The 18072-nt window shown below is 36.7% G+C and overlaps 2 protein-coding genes across 6 annotated transcripts; one reads left to right on the forward strand and one right to left on the reverse strand.

Annotated features, from left to right (window-relative positions):
• Positions 1–445: 445 nt before the first annotated feature.
• Positions 446–9772, reverse strand: FAM217B (family with sequence similarity 217 member B). Of its 5 annotated transcripts, none has more exons than XM_036749356.1 (5): positions 9686–9772; positions 8822–8987; positions 7292–7403; positions 7113–7198; positions 446–5286 (listed from the first exon to the last, which is right to left on the reverse strand). In XM_036749356.1, exons 2-5 carry the CDS (start codon positions 8914–8916, stop codon positions 4080–4082), a joined length of 1500 nt encoding a protein of 499 aa, XP_036605251.1. In that variant the 5' UTR covers positions 8917–8987; positions 9686–9772; the 3' UTR covers positions 446–4079. The 5 variants fall into 5 exon arrangements, with proteins under 5 accessions (XP_036605251.1, XP_036605250.1, XP_036605252.1 ...); XM_036749355.1 differs by lacking the exon at positions 9686–9772 and adding an exon at positions 9317–9658; XM_036749357.1 differs by lacking the exon at positions 9686–9772 and having other exon boundaries at positions 8827–9307.
• A 253-nt stretch (positions 9773–10025) lies between these two features.
• Positions 10026–17169, forward strand: PPP1R3D (protein phosphatase 1 regulatory subunit 3D). The gene has a single exon (XM_036749359.1). It carries the CDS (start codon positions 10517–10519, stop codon positions 11417–11419), a length of 903 nt encoding a protein of 300 aa, XP_036605254.1. The 5' UTR covers positions 10026–10516; the 3' UTR covers positions 11420–17169.
• Positions 17170–18072: the final 903 nt, after the last annotated feature.

Genomic DNA, 18072 nt, shown 5'->3' on the forward strand with positions numbered 1-18072 from the left:
CACGAATTTTACAATGTAAATAGAAAGAACTACAGCACACAATTGAAACGACTGCTGCGTAATCATAATGATCAATCTTGGCTCCAGAGAAAATACAACTACCTCCCTTCTTTGTGGAGGTGGGGAACTATGTATGCGTTACACGCAGTTGATAATGTTGGTTAGTTTTTCTGGGCTTATTTTTCATCTTTGTCACTATAGTTCTCTGGGGTAGAAAGTGAGAGAAATATATGATGAAATGTGACAACAAAAGATCTCAAGATAGTATTTTTTTAAAACTCCATAAATTTAGAGTTTGGAATGCCAAATAATTTTCTCAGATATTCTTTGACTCGCTAGCTAGAAAGTAACATATGGAAGGAGGGAAAATGCCATATAAAACAAACCAAAAAACCCACCTTGGATAAGCATGATTTTCTGTTTATTTAAAAGCAGAGGCCCAAAGAGTCATGTATATTGTTTATTTTATTCACTCTCATTAGCAAAGGCAAGCATACAACAGTTATAACAGTAAGTAATCCAAGCATGCTGAGTGTTTTCATGCTGTTGGATAGTGCCCTGTACAACTGTCCCTTAAGAAGAAGCACTGCTTCTCTGTTATTTTCTAGGAATGTACCTCGAATAGTTATACACATGTACCTTCAGTTAATATGTGCATAAGGAAAATTAAGACATTAATAAATAATAAACAAGGAAAATTAGTATCCATGGAAATTCCTGTGTCTTTCTTGCAACTTCAAACAGGCTCAAGAACTACCATAAATTTTCTTCCTTCAAGCTATTATACAGCCACATCTTTCCATTGGCCAGTATGCTGCCAAGTGTCACAGTTGCTCCATTACACGTCATTCTCAATTTGTCTTTGGAGCTCCCAACCCTCTAGATGACATTTTCATGGCAGATGCTGGGTAGCTATCTAGTGATGATGCGATCATCTTATTGTACGAAAGTCTCCTTAAGCCTGTTTACCTTGATATTCAGAATTTAATCTCTTAGAAACTTTTTGAGACATCTTAACAGGCAATTGAATATAGTTTATTCAACTTAAAATCTCAGTTATTATCACTAGTGTACTGTACTGAGTTGTTAGCCAGTGGCTTTTTTTCTTTCATTTTTAATTCAACAGTAAAGTGAATGCTCCCAAATAAATAAACACTAGGTGATTATTGGTGTCTTTTTCATTAAATTAAGCTTGTTGCTCATGTTGGGCACCAGTTGGGATAGTCTAAGTGACATCAGACCAGGTCCTACAAATGCAGAAACCATTCCCTGAAAATGTTTTATTTCTTGAAGTACACTAGAAGAAACAGATCCATAGCACCGGACGGTATTCTGATAAAATATAGGAATTAACCACTGTACTTCCCAAGGATGTTAATATACACAACGGGAAGGATCTTAACTCACGTGGGGGATCAAACATGGTATGATGCATGTGTCAGAGGAAATATCTAAAATTTGTCCCATTATAAATCAGTGAATTGGCATTTTACCTGTTGGGACAATTCTGTTATCAACTGTGGGGAGAAAAAAAACAAAACAAAAAAGGCTATTCCCCAGGGGATCTTGGCATATCAAAATATTATGGAAAATCAAAGCAATCTGAGTGGGGGAAATGCAAAGGTAAGTAAAACCTATCCCCTTTCCAGGTTCAAAAATGTTGTTTTGGTATATTAATATTCTCCTTCCCCCCATTACATACTTGTTTTTTGAAAATCAGTAGATCTCAATTAAGTAAGCTGGAAATAGATGTGTTTGCAGAAATAGATTTTTGGTCATTGATAGATAGTAGCTCAAGTGCATAAACTGAGTGAAGATGAGGTAAGAATCGGCATTTAAACTAATCCAGGCTCTCAAAACTACCACTCAAGTCCTGGCAACTCAATTTTAGTCACTTAGTTTTGTTGCAAGCAGCCTCTATCATAGCATGCTTGCTGAGATTTTATAGTTATGACACCACACAGTAAAGTACCACATGCCTTCAGCAAAGAACATAAAGCAACACTTCAAAAACTGAGCAAAAAACGATGACAGGTTATAGTCCTGTAAGTTGCAACTTTATATACAGAAAACTGTTTTTGGGCTACTGAATTGTACATAGGCGGGGCACATCTATGAGCAGCAATGTCAAAGAAGGATGCGTGGCATAAAGCTGAACATTTGCATAAGGAGCCCATGTGAACGGCATTAAAGGCAGGTAATCCATGCACTATTTTCCATGTATCATGCATATACTAGTGCAAAAGCTACCACAGTATGTTTGGGGTTTATGAATATTAGAAGTAGGACTTAGTAGCATATGTACATTATTTTTTTCTTTTTTGGACAAAATAGATAACAGGAATTATTGGATGAAAAGGGAGAGCTTCTCTAACCAGTTAATAAGAATAATAAAAGTTTTAAGAGGAAGAACCTGAGAAGGTGCTTGGATTAAAAGAAAAACATATCCTCAAAATAAATTTTTAGGATGGTTAAATCATATTCTTAAAGTAATCTTAAAATTTAATATTGGCACATTATTTTAGTTATAAATATATGTGGTCCTTAGAAATTTCCATCTGTCACTTATACAACTATTTAAATGACACTGAACCTACAGGAAAAGTTCCTTCGAAAGGATGTCTTTGTATTTGGCTTTCACAGTGCAAGTTCCCAAACAACTTTTATCATAACCTTGACAGATAAAAATTAAAGAGGAGAAAAACTATGATAGACTAACCATGAAATGACTGAAATAAAGTCATAAAAGTGCACTATTTTTGAAGGAGTAAACAACCAAGAATTTTGAAGAATATGAAAATTAACGATAAGCTGAATAATACAACTAGAAGTACAAATACGTGTTATTAATCAATTCACACAGGGACAGCCAGGACAAGCTGAGTGCCCAATGGGAAGACCTGGAAGTGTCAGGAGTAGGCTTCTGAAAAGCCGCCTTCTTCTAGCCCACCCACTTCTTTAGCTGTCTTTCCTTTCCCTTTTCCCCCAAAATATAATTGTGCTCTTGCAATCCAAACAGGACAGTACTGTGCTTGTCTTTAGTAAATTATACTGAAAAGGTTTTGCAGGATCCAGCTGTAACTTAACATCTGCCACATTCAATGTAGTTCCATGTTGTGATTTATTGCACTACTGGCAGATCAATTTCAAATTCTAAGAGTATTTTCCTCATGATGTCCCCCTTCAGAGACAGTCTGACTTCTGGTATACCAACTGTTTTATCCCAACCCTCTGTTAAAGTGAAATCATATTCAAACAATTTTCAGCTAGAAAAAAAGGTTCTGTGAAATATGTACATTTAGAAACCGGTTTTATTTTAAACCAAGTTTTAAAGTTCTCAAAAAAGGATCTTTCCAACAGTCCTCAGTTTAACATATTTGCTTCCCATGTTGGATTGTTAAAAGTATTAAAACACCAGAATCCATAGACTTTTAAGAGAAAGAAATTCAGTGATAAATGACTCAGCTCAAAATAGAAACTCCATATTCCATAACCCTGAGGACAAACTGAAGCGCTCTCTTAGAGCGTGAAATGAAGCTGACCCTATTGCTTATATGGCTAATGCAAAGGCATGTGAGAGAGAAGTAATGCAAAGAGAAGTCTTTACTATCTAACTTCTATAATCCAACACCATTTTAAATAGTGTATTACTTACGTGCAAGGGAAATCAGGAGAGAGAATAACACTCTATCCATTCTGCATAGTTAAATCTGGGCTAGCTGGCTATTCCAGAAACTTAGTTGGCTCTTCTCCAGGAAAAAAAAGAATTCAATCTTGCTCATTCAATATGGCACTTACCGTATCTTCTCAATCAAGAAAGTTGATTTTTACCTAAAGCGTTCTCATTATCAGCCTAAAATTATTAATATAGAAAAAAGTTCATCAAAAGACACTTCTGAGGTGACACTGTTGGCACAGGAGGAAAAAAATACAAGCCACTGAAATGTCAAGTAAACATAAATTTCCTACAGATGTTCCCACTTAATAAGACTTAAGTCACAGTCTTATTCATCAGAAGGCATATTAATATGTAGCTCTCTGCATGACCTTTATAATTTAGTTATCTACTTAAAATAAAATTACTTGAACATAGAGGACGCTTGCTTCCCTCCATTAGTTTTGAGTTCTCTCCCTGCTGTGGCTTTGTTGGTATGTCCATAGTTATTTGCATTTCCATTTCTCTTGGGATTTGGACGTAGGGGTGCTTTGAGGGGCTTAAGATGCTCAACTGGGGAAAGAAGCATCTGTGGCTGTTTGGGAATTCTAATGTTACCACTAGCCTGAATCTTAGAACTACTGTCACCACATGGCAATTCCAGAAGTTGCTGCTTTGAACCTTCGTTTGGTTTCTTCTTCTTTTCCTTCATTCTCATTTCATAGTTTTGCTTCTGGGGACATGACCTGCTACTTACTGTATTAATAGATTTGGGAGAACTCTGGAATACATAATATGATGGGTGGGCTTCTTCACAATGAACTTCTCTTTTGCGAAGATGAACTGCCTGGCTAGGGGGAAACTTTGTAAATCCTTCAGGATGAGTTAACATCCTGCTAGATAAAGTATTTGGAAACTGCCTGCTTTTCCCAGGGCTCTTTGCACTCCATAAGGTACCAGGAGCAGTCTGAGGCCTTGCTTTGACTAGCTTTATTTTTTCATTTTGTACGGTTTGCATCTGTAGCCACTCTAGTTGAACGAGTCTATCAATATACTTCCCAAGAGACTCTATGGTCTGTGGGAGGAGCTCCTTTTTGTACTCTGTGCTTGTGGATGAAGCCATATTATTTAAATCCCAGGAGTTAAAAGGAGGTGGAAGGAAGTCAGGATAGTAATATTCAGCTTGTTCAGAGCCTTGATCAGCATGAGGATCAAAACAAACTGGATCGATTTCTTCAGCTCTTAGGTTAAGTTCTGGTGGTGTAAAAGGAGAAGGTGGAATAGGAATTCTTTCAGAATCAGAAAGGTCACTTGCACTGTCCTCATCAGCATCTTCTTTAATAATATTCAATGACTGAAAGTCGAGAAATAATTTGCCCATTGAAGGCTCTGGAAATCTGGAACCAAATGGAGTAGCTTCGGCAACAGATCCTGGAATGTTTCTTTTAGGGTCTCCTTCCGTACAACTACTTGCTTTAAGTTCATCCTCAGGCCTTTGGGGGATATCTATAATACTGCTTTTCAACTGGGAAGGAATGAGGGGAAATTGAGATTTACTCAGCTTTTTATCTAAGGGATCCTTCTTCTTTGAACCCTTTGCTCTATTCAGAGGTGGGCCAACATTCATACTGCTGTGGAAAAGAAAACAGCCGTCATTCTTAGAAGATATCATACAAAGACAAAAACTTATCTGGCTGTTGTTATTATAAGACAAAACAAAATAGGAACCCTTTAGTTTTATTTTTCAATTATTATACAGTATTGGAAAATTTAAGGGCCCCCTAAACTCCTTTGAAGGACAGAGTAACCCAGAATAATTAAATTTTCCATGTACTGATGGAGGACATTTAGTACAATTGTGTCTTTTTTATATACGAAAGAAGTACTCTCCCCAAAAAGAAGTACCCAAAGTGAGTGTATTAATTCAATTTCACTTCAGCTATTAAACTTTAAGATGTTATTCGTATGGGGAGAGGGAGGAGACCTGCTTCAATTATTCCATTTCCCTAAATGTCTTCATTATTATAGTTTTAGAGAAATTTTGCATGCTTTATAAACATTTGAAAAAACTGCTGTCAAAACCCTAATTCTGTGGTGTTTGTGATAAACAGTGCTTAATAACATTAACAAGTAAAATCCACAGCTTTAGTTTACATGCCCATCTTTAATTTAAATGTAAATAATATGCAAAGTGCATGTCTCACAGCACTTAATCATCAATGAAAGCTGTGGTGATTGTGAGCTACTAAAAATTCTTTATATTTAAAATGTAGCAAAAACACAAATCATCTAAACCCCTATTAAAATATATTTTCAGAGAATGCTTTCAATTTAGAGATATGTTCAAAGAAATTTAACTGAATGGAAAATCAGTGTCTCACAAGAAGCAGCCAAACTTCTAGAGAATGGAAAGAATAAGGACAGTGCTACACTTTAAAAGTTTAATGAATAAAATGGATTTAATGAATAGTACAAGCACTATTAGTAACATCACGTCAAACTCATATAAAATTTTACTTCTTTTGGTTTATTTGCTCACAGGAGTGTAAGTTGCAGGAAAAGACCTTTCTTTGGGACTACACATCGAAATTTGTACAAAGCTTAATTCTTAAGTATCTAGGATCTTATTCAGATAATGAGAATGCTGGCAGTTCAAAAAGCATAAAAAGAATGGCTTGCAATTTGATTTTTGGTTGTTACATAAAAATGGGGAATATGTGGCAAGCATGATGCCCAGGGGCCTTTCTAAGTAAGTACTATCATTTTGTAAGCTACAGTACACTTGAATCATAAAAAAATGTAACTTGTTTCAAATATATAAAATTATAATAATCATAGGATCATAGACTTAGAACTAGAAGGGACCTCAGAGGTCATTTTTTCCAAACGTTAACTAAATAAGAATTCTCTCTACGATATACCCAAAATGTGCCTTTTCCCAAAATTTCCCCTTCTTCTCCATCCTATCTTCTCTTTGCTCTCTTATTCTTCAACTTATCTTGTATTTACATATCTGTGTAAATATTATTTCCCTCAAGTTAAATAAATCCCCTCCCCCCACCCAGTTCCTTGTGAGAAGGAACTGATTCATTTTTGTTTTTGTCCACCCAGCACTGTGCCTTACATATAGGCTATTAAATGCATGTTGAATTGTTAAAATTAAAAAAATAAGAGCGATTAAGTGATTTGCTTTAAGTCAAAGTCATACAAGATAATCTGCAAAAAGCCTTAGAATTTGGACATCAGAATGTCAGAGTATGTTATAGTAGAAAAGACACAGAATTTGGAGTCAACAGCTCTGGGTTCTGGTCCTGTGACCCAGAACTCTACAGATGCAGAGGAAAAAATACACTTTCTTTACAAATAACAGTTTCAGAATTAGGAATTATTTTTAGGTACATGTATCATATGTTAGGAACAAACTTGTGAAGTAATGGAATTATACAAAAAACACTACCTGTTTTTCTGACAAGACTCATTCATCCTATTCCCTTTCTTGTAAAAACTTCGTGACTGAACATCATCTAGGCTGCTGTGAGATGTCTGTGAAATAGGCACATGTAGTAAGAACCATTGTGAAAATGTAAAAACTGATCATGAAATCTGAGCAAGTTCTTTCTACAAACATTACATTACCTTTTCTGTAGTGCTGGAGATACTCTTACTCAATCTGCTTGAAGATGGTGTCAGCTGAGGAAATGGTTTCTTTATTCCTTTTATATTTGGAAGGGATGTTCCACTGTTGGAACTAGAAATAACAGAACACCTCTTACTATTAATATTATTTCTTGCAAAAGAACCTAACATCAGTATTGGGTTGTTTAAAAGCAAACAAGATTTGAAAGGCAAAAAAAGCTCAATACAAAGCTGTTAAAATGTACACTTTTTTTGTACCCATAGTCATGTCTACAAGATACAAGCTCATGATGCTATAGTTGCTCTAAATGACATCTCTACAGCATATATACATACATACAAATATATTCTTTTGGTGATCTTACACTGGGGTAAGAAATACAGCGTGGTAACTGCTTCTTATAGACCACTGTATCTGGAAGGACCAGATAAATTCCACTTTGTTCCAACTTGTTGACAACTTGACTTTGCTACTCTGAGGTGCCCTTCCAGTTCTAGAACAATCAAATAAAAAATCAACTGCCACTTTTCTTCGAAGAGGACACATGTCAATCTACTTCCCTATGTATGGCCCCACTCACCTCAACTTTGCAGACCAAAATGCCTCAACCGGGCCACTATTCTCTTAATCAGTGTCATCTCTCTTAAACAATTAGAATTTAAACTTAGGTTCTAGAGAGCAAGGATAGCCTTTGCTTTTGTATTCGTGTCCTCAGCACTTAACACAGTGACAAACTAAGGACAAACAACAATTTAACACAATGCTTAACACACTGTAAGCACTTAATAAAAGCTTTTCTCATTCATTCATTCACATATTCCTACATTAAAAAGTAAAGTGAAAATTGTCTAGTTTTTCTTTTTTTTTTTTTTATCATCCAGGACAGGTACAATGATGCTTTTAAAATTATCTTAGCCAAAAGAAACCTCGGGCTTTAAAAGTAATGGCTGGTTGACTACATAGAACCAAAGAAAGGCTCCTTAAAATTTAATCAATGAAAATTTCTTAAGTTGTATTCAAATTAAAAAGGAAAACATCCTCTCATTTCAAGAAAGAAAAAGGTCTCTAGAAAAGACAAATGGAAATTTATACAAAGATCACGTAATTTCTTTAATGAAAGCATCTTAAAATTTCTCATCAAATGAATGGCCGATTATCCTCTGGGGACCTGGGGCACAAATACTCTATGACTGTATTATATGTAAATCAATGAATTAAAATTAACCTCATTATGAAACCTTGGGGCCACAAACATCATGTGAAATCTATTAAATCAAGACGTATCCATTAAAACAGCCTCATCGGTGTGGGGCTAGTTTCCTACTAACATACCTCATATGAAGGGTTTCTTTCCTCAAAGTGTATACAGATATATTTACATATATATACGCACACATTATATAGACATAAATAGTAGGTATATGCATATGTTAACATAATTCACTTATCGCTCCAAGAAATCACAATCACTTTACTAAGAATGAAAAATATTTACTAACATAAAGAAAGAAAAAAATAGGTTTCCTTACGTTACCATTCTCTGGCGTGTTTCATAGGTCTGGTTTTCCTTTTTCTGTTTCCCTCTGGGCAGTAATAAGGGGCTGTCTTTCATGCCTGGTCCCATAATTGCTCCCAAGAGAGTACGTTTGCACCTTTTTCATATCACCTTTCGCTGTAAAGCCAAAGGCTCCAGCTCTTTGTACATTTAAGTCAGAAGGTGAAATAGGAAAAATTCATCAGGTCCAAAAAACGCAGTAAATAAACATGCAACCTTCTCTTTCACGTGGCTTTAAAAAATCACCCAACTAATTCTAGTTGTTAAATTGCTTCACACGCTTCACCGCTTGATTAAGGTCAGTTGCATTATTCATCACACAATGTTAATTAAATCTTGTCTTCCTGTCACCAGCTAGTGAATGACAGAAAAATAGAAAGACAGCAGTTACCCCTACCCTCCCCCGGGAATTTGTCAGTCATTTAGGCCAGCAAAGCATTATGGGTGATGTGCAGAAATGACGCTTCACCTTACGCAGGGCTGCTCCTGCCGTCAGGTAGAAAAGGTTCATCCTTCAGGGTTGTAGTTAATATGGCCAATGGGACCATTGAGAAACTAATTTCTAAAATAAGCTTCCGCCACCAAATGAAATAATTCCCCAAGGCTTGACTAGCTAAAAATAAAAAATCCAGGTATCTGCAGCAGTAATTCAATCATCTTATTAGCTTTTACTAGTACAAATATCACATACGTATATATAGGCATACATATGTATTTGCAAATTAAATGTGTATGTATATTACCTACTGAATATTTACGTCGTCCTGTCAAACCGACAGATAGATTAGAGCTTCCTTTTCGCAAGCACAGAAATACGTGACTAAGCAGTCAGACTTACTTCCCTTCTAGCTATCTCCCTTCCCGGTAGCTTGCTACCGCAACTGCGACCGCCCAGCTAGGCTGCCCAGAAGCAAACCGAAATTGAAAAAAAAAAAAAAAAAAAAAGGAAAAGGAAAAGAAAGGAAAAAACACTGGGGGGAGGTACCACTGCGACACGCTGCGGAGGGAGTGGCTGAAGAGGCTTGTCAGAAGCCTTGAAGGAAGGAAGAGAAAAAATTCGGGGAGTGGTTGGCAAGGACAACCTTTTATTTTTTTGACCCAGTTTGAAGCTGGTGAAATTGGGGATTCCGGTAAGCGAGTTTGGCGTCACGGAAGGGGTGGGGCAGGGGCTCGCTCCTAGGGAGCACCTTCTCAAATTGCAACGTTGTATGCAGCGCAGCTGATGTGGGGCTGGTGGGTGGGGCAGGGAAATTTACCCTTCCCGTAACCTTTTTTTTTTCTCCTCCTTTAGTTTAGGAGTAGGGAGAAGACCCTACCCCCAGCCCCCGAATTACCCACTCCCAGCCCCCACCCCGAACCCCTGTGGCGGCTCCTACAAGTTACTGGTACCGAAGGGGGAAGTAAAAGCATTCCCTTTTGAAACATCTTTTTAATTGCAGCAAACGGAAAAGGATTCGGGCGCTTGTGGCAGCTGGAGATAGAAGGTAGTCCCCAGAGGCTTCAGCTCCAGCTGCTTTGTGCTACGGTATCGTGACAGCTCTGGTTATTGCAGGAGCTTGGATAAAGGTTCTGCCAGACGTGCTGGAAACTGCCTGAGACTGGGAGGGAGAGAAGGAGAGAATCTTGGACTCTTGGTCGCTCATCTCAATCTCTCCAGCAACTCCCGGACATGTCTAAAGGGCCGGGTTCCCTTGTCCTGGCCCCCTCCCCCTGTTTGCGTCAGTCCGTACCCCGAACTGCTCTGAGGAGCCTCAGCAGCCTCACCGACTTGGACCGGGGCATGTCCCAGGCACCGAGGCCAAGCAACCCTGTCTCTGCTCCAGGGCCCCAGGTCCACCAACAGCAGCCACGTTCCTCCAGCTGCGACCCTTGTTTGAGGCCCATTATCCACCGCCGAGCCCGCTCGCTCCCCAGCTCCCCCGAGCGCAGGAAGAAGGCGTCGGGGAATGCGGGGGCCCAGTGCAGACCCGGCTGCAGTCGACAGCATCGGGTGCGGTTTGCTGATGCTTTGGGTCTGGAGCTGACCCAGGTGAAGGTTTTCAACGCCGGGGAAGACCCGTCGGTCCCACTGCATGTCCTCTCGAGGCTATCCATCAACTCCGACCTCTGCTGCAGTAGCCAAGACTTGGAGTTCACCATCCAGTGCCTGGTTCCGGACTTCCCGCAGCCAGCGGACCGCAACGACTTCTCCATCCGGCTGCAAAGCCAGCGGGTCTGCCTGGAGCGGGTCACCAGCTCAGACTTGGGCTTAAGCGGCACCATCCAGGTGCTTAACATGGCCTTCGAGAAGCAGGTGACTGTACGCTACACCTACAACTGCTGGCGGACCCAGCAGGAGGCAGGAGCCCACTGGCGCAGCAGTGATGGGGATTCAGATGTGTTCACTTTCTGGTTCCCTGTACCCCCCTATCTATTGGGGATCAGTTCTGGGGTCCAGTTTGCAATTAGATACCGAGTCGGGGGTAACGAGTACTGGGACAACAATGAAGGTCAAAACTATAGTCTCAGGTGCCAGACCCATCCTCTCAAAATACCCCAGGAATGTGAGGAGAGCTGGATCCACTTTATTTGAGTTAGGGTCAAGGGGAATTTTTTGGGGGGGTGGGGGGAGAAGCTTACTTTCAGGAAGAGTACCAGAGGGGTATTTAAAAGCTTTTCAGTTTTTGTCAACCCTGTGAACATCTTGGAACATTTCCAGCACATTCTGCATAAATCAATACTTAACAGGGCCTGTTTTATATGGGAACCATACTAGCAGAAATTACAAGGAAATATTAAAATTAGAATGAAGGAAGGGCCATAATAACGTTTTTGTCCCTTTCTCTTGGACTTCATGGCATACTCATCTAAAATCTAAACCATTTAGCTGTTGGAGTGGAGCTCCATTGTCTGTCTGCAAGGCCTCCTTTCAGCAGAGTTTCCTTTAACCTAAAACTAGAAACAAACTTGTTCTAGTAAAGGTTTAAAGCATGTATATGTGTAATAGCAAATTAGCTTTTTAGTTTGGGAGACCGATTCCTACTGTGTAATGTGGTATTTATGAATGTTTGTGCTAGTCTGGCAAGCACTGCCTGTGGAGATTAAGTTTTGCTAAGTATTTTTGGAAAGGTCATTTCTCTCCTAGATTTGTAGGAAGAACTCTGATTTTTTGCATGTAACATAAATGTGTCCATAGAGCTTAGGCACTGTTAACATTTGTGATTTTGGTATGTTTTCCTGTAGACAAATGCCTTCCCAAGAATAGGGACATTTACCATTTCAATAGGCTTAAAAAGAATGAGTAGTGTTGGTTGTGTTGTGCCAGCTGTAAACAGAATGTACCACTTTCTGAGTATGAAGAACATTATCGTACTTCATGGTATTTTGGACACGTCTCCAGTCAAATATGAGATCATATTTATTTGTCAATCTATGGTTTACATCTCTGTAAGAGTAGAGGACTATTAATAGTACAGAAGTGTAAACTGAATCACATAACCATTCATGTGCTGTAGCTTGCCTACCCATGTAGGTCTATATTGTACATGGGCAAGAGCCAACAGTAGAATAGATTTAAAACATAATCACTTCTGCCAAAATCTAAATGTTCTTGCAGTTGGCTTTCCTAACTAAAATATTTCCATTATAGAAACCTAATAATTATTTGTCTGCATTAATATGTGTGTTTTATTGCATAATTCTATTTAGATCTGAAACTACTTGAACATTTTAAGAAATCTTGCCTTAAATTATTGTGTTTAGTTAACCCTAAATCCAGAATACAGTTTCAGGTGAAAGAGGCTTTTACTATTACATTTATGAAGTTAAAATGATTTCTTATATCTGTTCAGATATCAAGATTATATTAGTCATGTTTCAGAGTGAAGATGTTACAAAAATTTACAAGACATACATCAACAGCAAAAAAGATTGGTGGTAATCCACAGATGTTTCTACTTTTTTTTAACAGTTTAAACTGTGTGTCTGGCAGTATCAGACACCTGTAAATTTTAGCTGTGATCTCTTGTGCCTTCAGAAAATAGAGAATTCCAAATTCCAAATATTTTTTTTTAGTTTTCTCTTATTTTGTAATTTTAAAAATATTTAATATATTCCCTCTCTCCAACCCGAGGATAGCATGGATAGGACAGTATTTACTAAAACCGTACCACAATTATATAAGAATTCATTAGTACAATAATGACTTCTTATGGTGCTGACTGGTATCTCTGACAGCTAGCGTAGCAGATTAGGTGTCAACGAATTCACTAAGATTTCAGATAGAAAATATTGTAACACCTAACACTGTGATTTAAGTTTTTGAATATTAGTTGGGATTTGTTAAATCAGTAATTTCAAGGTTGTTTTTGCATTTCAATCTATGTAGTTTTGCTTATAACTTGTGTTTAAGAATCCAAGAGAACAGCAAGCGCCATCTCTGTAACCTCTTGATCTTAGATCACTCAGTTCTCTGTATGGAAATTGAGCCATAGCTGGTTCTTAAAAATTGTGCCCTACATTGTCATGCAAGAGAGAGACAGGCCCAGTTGCATTTCCTGTTTTACTGTCCAACTAAGCCAAAGGGCTCTGTGGTCCTGGCTTCTGTGCACTTATCCCCTGCCAGATGGGGGAGCACAAGACAGTGGTTGGGTATTTTTTGTATTATATTAGTGATTGGCTGCTAAATTTTTTGGAGTGTAGCTTAAGGACCACAGAAAATGTGTAAAATTCACGCTGTCATAAAGTGTTCTATGTATGGAAAGATAGGCAATATCTTAATACATCTTACTTAAATAGTGCATCTTTAGGGTTTGATGAGATAAGCTCAGGGTACCTTTAAAATTATTAAGATCTAGAAGTTTTAAAACATGGAATCCATGAACAATTAAAAGACCAAATATGGCTGATTAATCAACAGGGAAGCTGTGGAACACCCAAAGCTCTTTTTAGAACATAAATCAAGACTAAACATCAACTGTTGTTTAAATATCATATTTTATTGTATAATTAGTCGGTTTCCTTTTTGATCATTTTTAATATGATCACTGGCTTTTTTTAATTTTTGCACCCATTTTTTTCCACTTATTAAAAGTTTTAATATATGCACATGTTGGTTGTTATTTCTAGCAGTATTGGGTGTTTTTTCTTTGCCACCTTCTTATAACTTTGGTTTAAATTATTTCACACACAAGTTTTTCTCTCAATGTTTAATGTTATTTTAGCAAAAAAGTGTTGGTTTTATCATAAAATTTCAATAGCCTCCTTATAAGTAGTAGTATAATCTAGTGTAAAGGAGGAATTTTTGTGTATTGCAGTGATAATGCTAAATTTTCAAAAGAACATTAAGCACTAAAGCCTATTCATATGTCTTGTGTTATTTGTCAAAGCATGGATGATAGTCATGGATTGAGAAAAAAAAATTTACATTTACCTTTATAAAATTACAAAATAGCCATAACTAAGAGTGCAAGTATCACTTTGTCTTATTTCTGACTTAAGAAGCTTTTAAAAATTACATTGTTATCAGAAAGTGTGGAATTAATTTTGAAATTAGTGTTTCATTATCTCAAAATTCATTAAATACATAGCACATCCTTCAAATTTACTGGAAATGAAAATGTATTCAAATTGTAATAGTTAATTAAATTACTTTCATATATATAATGTTTAGTACAAAGTGGCCCAGGAAATTTTATAATGTATTGAAATGAAATTCTTTTGGCATTTCCAATATGTAGGTGTCAATGGTCCAGACTTTTTTCTAAGAACTTGTTTTGATATGTACTTTATTTATAATTAGTTCCCCAGGGAAATAATCATAAATGTTTCATTTAAAATTGGTTTTTTAAAGTTTAGAACTAGAATAAGTGTTAGGGGGAAATAGAGTATCATTACCTAAGTCATTAAAAAGCACTCCAGTGCTGGGTTATGGTCTTGACTCAGATTTTCATTGAGTAGCTATTGGATATACCTTTTGAAATGATAATGAATGACTTTAAAAAATCTGAAATAGTTTGAGGTTTTTATTAAAAAATTCATTATTAGCACTTTTGGTGTTTTTATGAAAGTTTCGTGTTTACTGAAATATTTGAGACCTTAGTCTGATAATTAAAGTGAAATACTAAATGAATGGATTCTTCAAAAATTATTATAACCCATGTATAAATTACAGGAACATGGAATTTTAAACTTATAAGAGACTTTAATGATCTAATCCAATTCCTTCATTTTCACTGCATTCTAGAAATGTAAAGTGACTTTCCCTAGGGCATCTTGCTAGTCATTGGCAGAAAAAGACTAGACTCCATTCATGTCTCTTGACTACCTCTAAGTCAGATTCTCTTTCTACTACCTCATGCTACATCTCCAATTCTACATTGTGGAAAAAAGAAACAATATTTTCATGTCTCAGTAGATAATCTATAGTGACAGTAAATCTAGTTACAATTCATTTTCTACAATAACCAATCCATCACAACAAAAACTCCCTGGCCCCAAATAGCGTGCTAGATAGGAAGAATTGAGCTCACGCATTTCTTTTGGCCAGTCATTATTTCAAAAGGCAAAAAAAGTTTACAGATACTAGGTAAATTTAGGTTAAGATAAATTGAGTTTGCTTTCAGACTTATTTATCGACTATTGTGAAATAAATACCTATACTACTCAGCTTCAGGCTTTCAAAACTAGTTCTTTGTCCTAAATACTGCCTACTTTCCCCAAGTTAGAGGACTACCAAGTACTTTTAAAAGCACAACTTGTCCTTTTAAGTAATTCCTTATTAAAAAGAAATTCAGTTCAAAGATTCAGTTTGTAAAAATTTATTAAGTTCTGTTTAATTAAGAGCACTGTGCAAAGAACTAAGAAATAATTCACTTGAAATGTATAGTATTGTTGGGGATGGAGTAAATAGAGAGTATCCCTTTTAATGTAGTTTTGTGAAAGCTTAAAACTAAAGGAGACACCCTGTATATAAATAACTACTATGTATGCATTCAAAAAGACAGGTGGTATGTAAGGAAAGTTATCTGCTAGGGTCTCAGGGGAAGCATTATGAAGGAGGTGGCATTTGAGCAGGACTTTAAAAGCTGAATGGGATTTCTTTGTGGTAATGAAGGGCAGGAGTGGGTAAGAGGATTCTATTTAAAGCAGGTGCTCATAGTCTTTTTTTGGCGTTAGGAACTCCTTTGGCAGGCTGGTCAAACTCTATGGACTCTCAGAATAATGTTTTTAAATGCATAAAACAAAATACAAAAGAAATCAATCATATTAAAATACAGTTATCAAGATATTTTTCTAAAAGTTAATAGACTTAAGATTAAAAACCCTTGTTAAGAAGGGAACTGCTTTTTAAAGGCAAGTTTAGCCTTTCTTTGAGATCTCATCCCTACATTTATTTCTCTAGAAGTATAAAGCTTTTGCTGAAGCGTAGAATTTTGCAGCCTAGGAAACAGGCCCAAATAAAGTGTCTTGGCCAACTTCACACAAGTAGTAAGTAGCAGTAATTATTTTTCCCTATTACACTGTTTACTATCCCCTCCAACAAATTGTAACAATTCAACTTTAAATTTGAGGAATACTGGGTTTTAATGGGTTAAAGTTAGAGAAGAGCAACTTTTTAAAGCTTCTGAACCTTACTGTAGGTCTTATAGTCCAGATAGCAAACTTCTTAGGCAGTAGTGACATCTACTGGCTCTTTAATATTTTCCCCTTTAAGATAGGTGAGGTTCTTGGGGTGCTCCTGCATTGATTACTATGCCAATTACTTCATGCCCCTAAACACTGGAGGGCCTCCTCAGTAAGACATTGTCTCTCAAGAGTTTAGCCAAGCTATATACATAGTGGAAAAACCAAATGGATGAACAATCCCAATTACCCAGGTTATAAATATCAAGTTAGTATATAAATTCTAGATGCTGCAGATGGTTGAGCTGGGCCGAGTTGAAAAGGAGAGTAGTGTTGTCATTTAGAAATCTGCACAGTACTTTTCATTATCACAAACCTTAGCCTCATAGCCATCATTTTTAATGTCACTATTCTCTCGGTGATTCTATATGGTGGTAAGACATGTGACATGACTAATATTCACAGTACCAGACAACTAGGGGAAAAATGAAAAGATTGGGTAGAAATAATCTGTAACATGTTACTATGACTTTCCTGTGGCTAAAAGATGTTTCAGGTGGGCACATTAATGTCTCGTTGGAAGAACCGTGATTGATCTAAATATTTTGGGGAAGCAATTTTTAATTATTCAAGGAAAATAACTAAAAATGTCTATACCCTTTGGCCCAGATTCCATTGTAAGATTAATGACAAAAATAAAGCCTATATTACACCAAAACATTTACAACAGCATTTTTTTCCTTTTTGGGGGGGGTGGGGAGCAATAGCAATGCACTGGAAACAAGAGGAAATGCTCACATTAGGAAATGGCTAAACAAACTGTCATACAGTCATGTAATGGATATTATTATCCTGGAAGAAGTGATGACTAATGAATAGAAAGAAGCATGGGAAGACATGATGAAATGATGCAAAAGGAAATCAGCAGAATCAATCAGGAAACCTACACAATGATTACAACAATAGAAGTGGAAATCGCAACAATGCAATTGGCACAGAATACAACAAAATTACTTTGACCAAGTTGGCCTTAAGGAAGAGATATGAGAAGACACCTCTTCCTGTTTTTTTCTAGGGGCGGAGTGTGGTCTGTGGATATGGAACACTACATATAACTGCAGTTTTTTTTTCTTGCAGCTTTTTTTTTTGGTTAGTTTTGATGAACCATCACCCCCTTATTATTATGTTACTTATTTACATTATTTATGTTTATAAACAATAGTTATATTATTATTTATCTTATTCCTAAGGGATAATGACCTGGAAGTGGTGTGTGGAAAAATATAGTGGGAGGAGGTGATGTAAAATCAAAATATATCAAAATTTATTTAAATAAATCAAAATTCATTTAAATAAGCTAGGGATAACAGCCTATAAACTCCCTAGGCATAACAGCTATGGATTGACAGAAATGACATTATTTAAGCCAATTAAAACCATAACTGACCACAGGAAAACTTCAAATTGTTCTGATTTCGTCAATGTTAACTGGTCATCTACATTAACCTCATAAGGTTTTAAATATTAAAGGAAGAAAAAAGCATCACCAGTAAGGAAGCATCTCTCAGCAAACATACTAACAGATTTGACAACATTAATCACATGTAAAATTTACATGGAAGA

The sequence above is a fragment of the Trichosurus vulpecula genome, chromosome 3 (assembly GCF_011100635.1).
Source record: "Trichosurus vulpecula isolate mTriVul1 chromosome 3, mTriVul1.pri, whole genome shotgun sequence".
NCBI classification, from domain to species: domain Eukaryota; kingdom Metazoa; phylum Chordata; class Mammalia; order Diprotodontia; family Phalangeridae; genus Trichosurus; species Trichosurus vulpecula.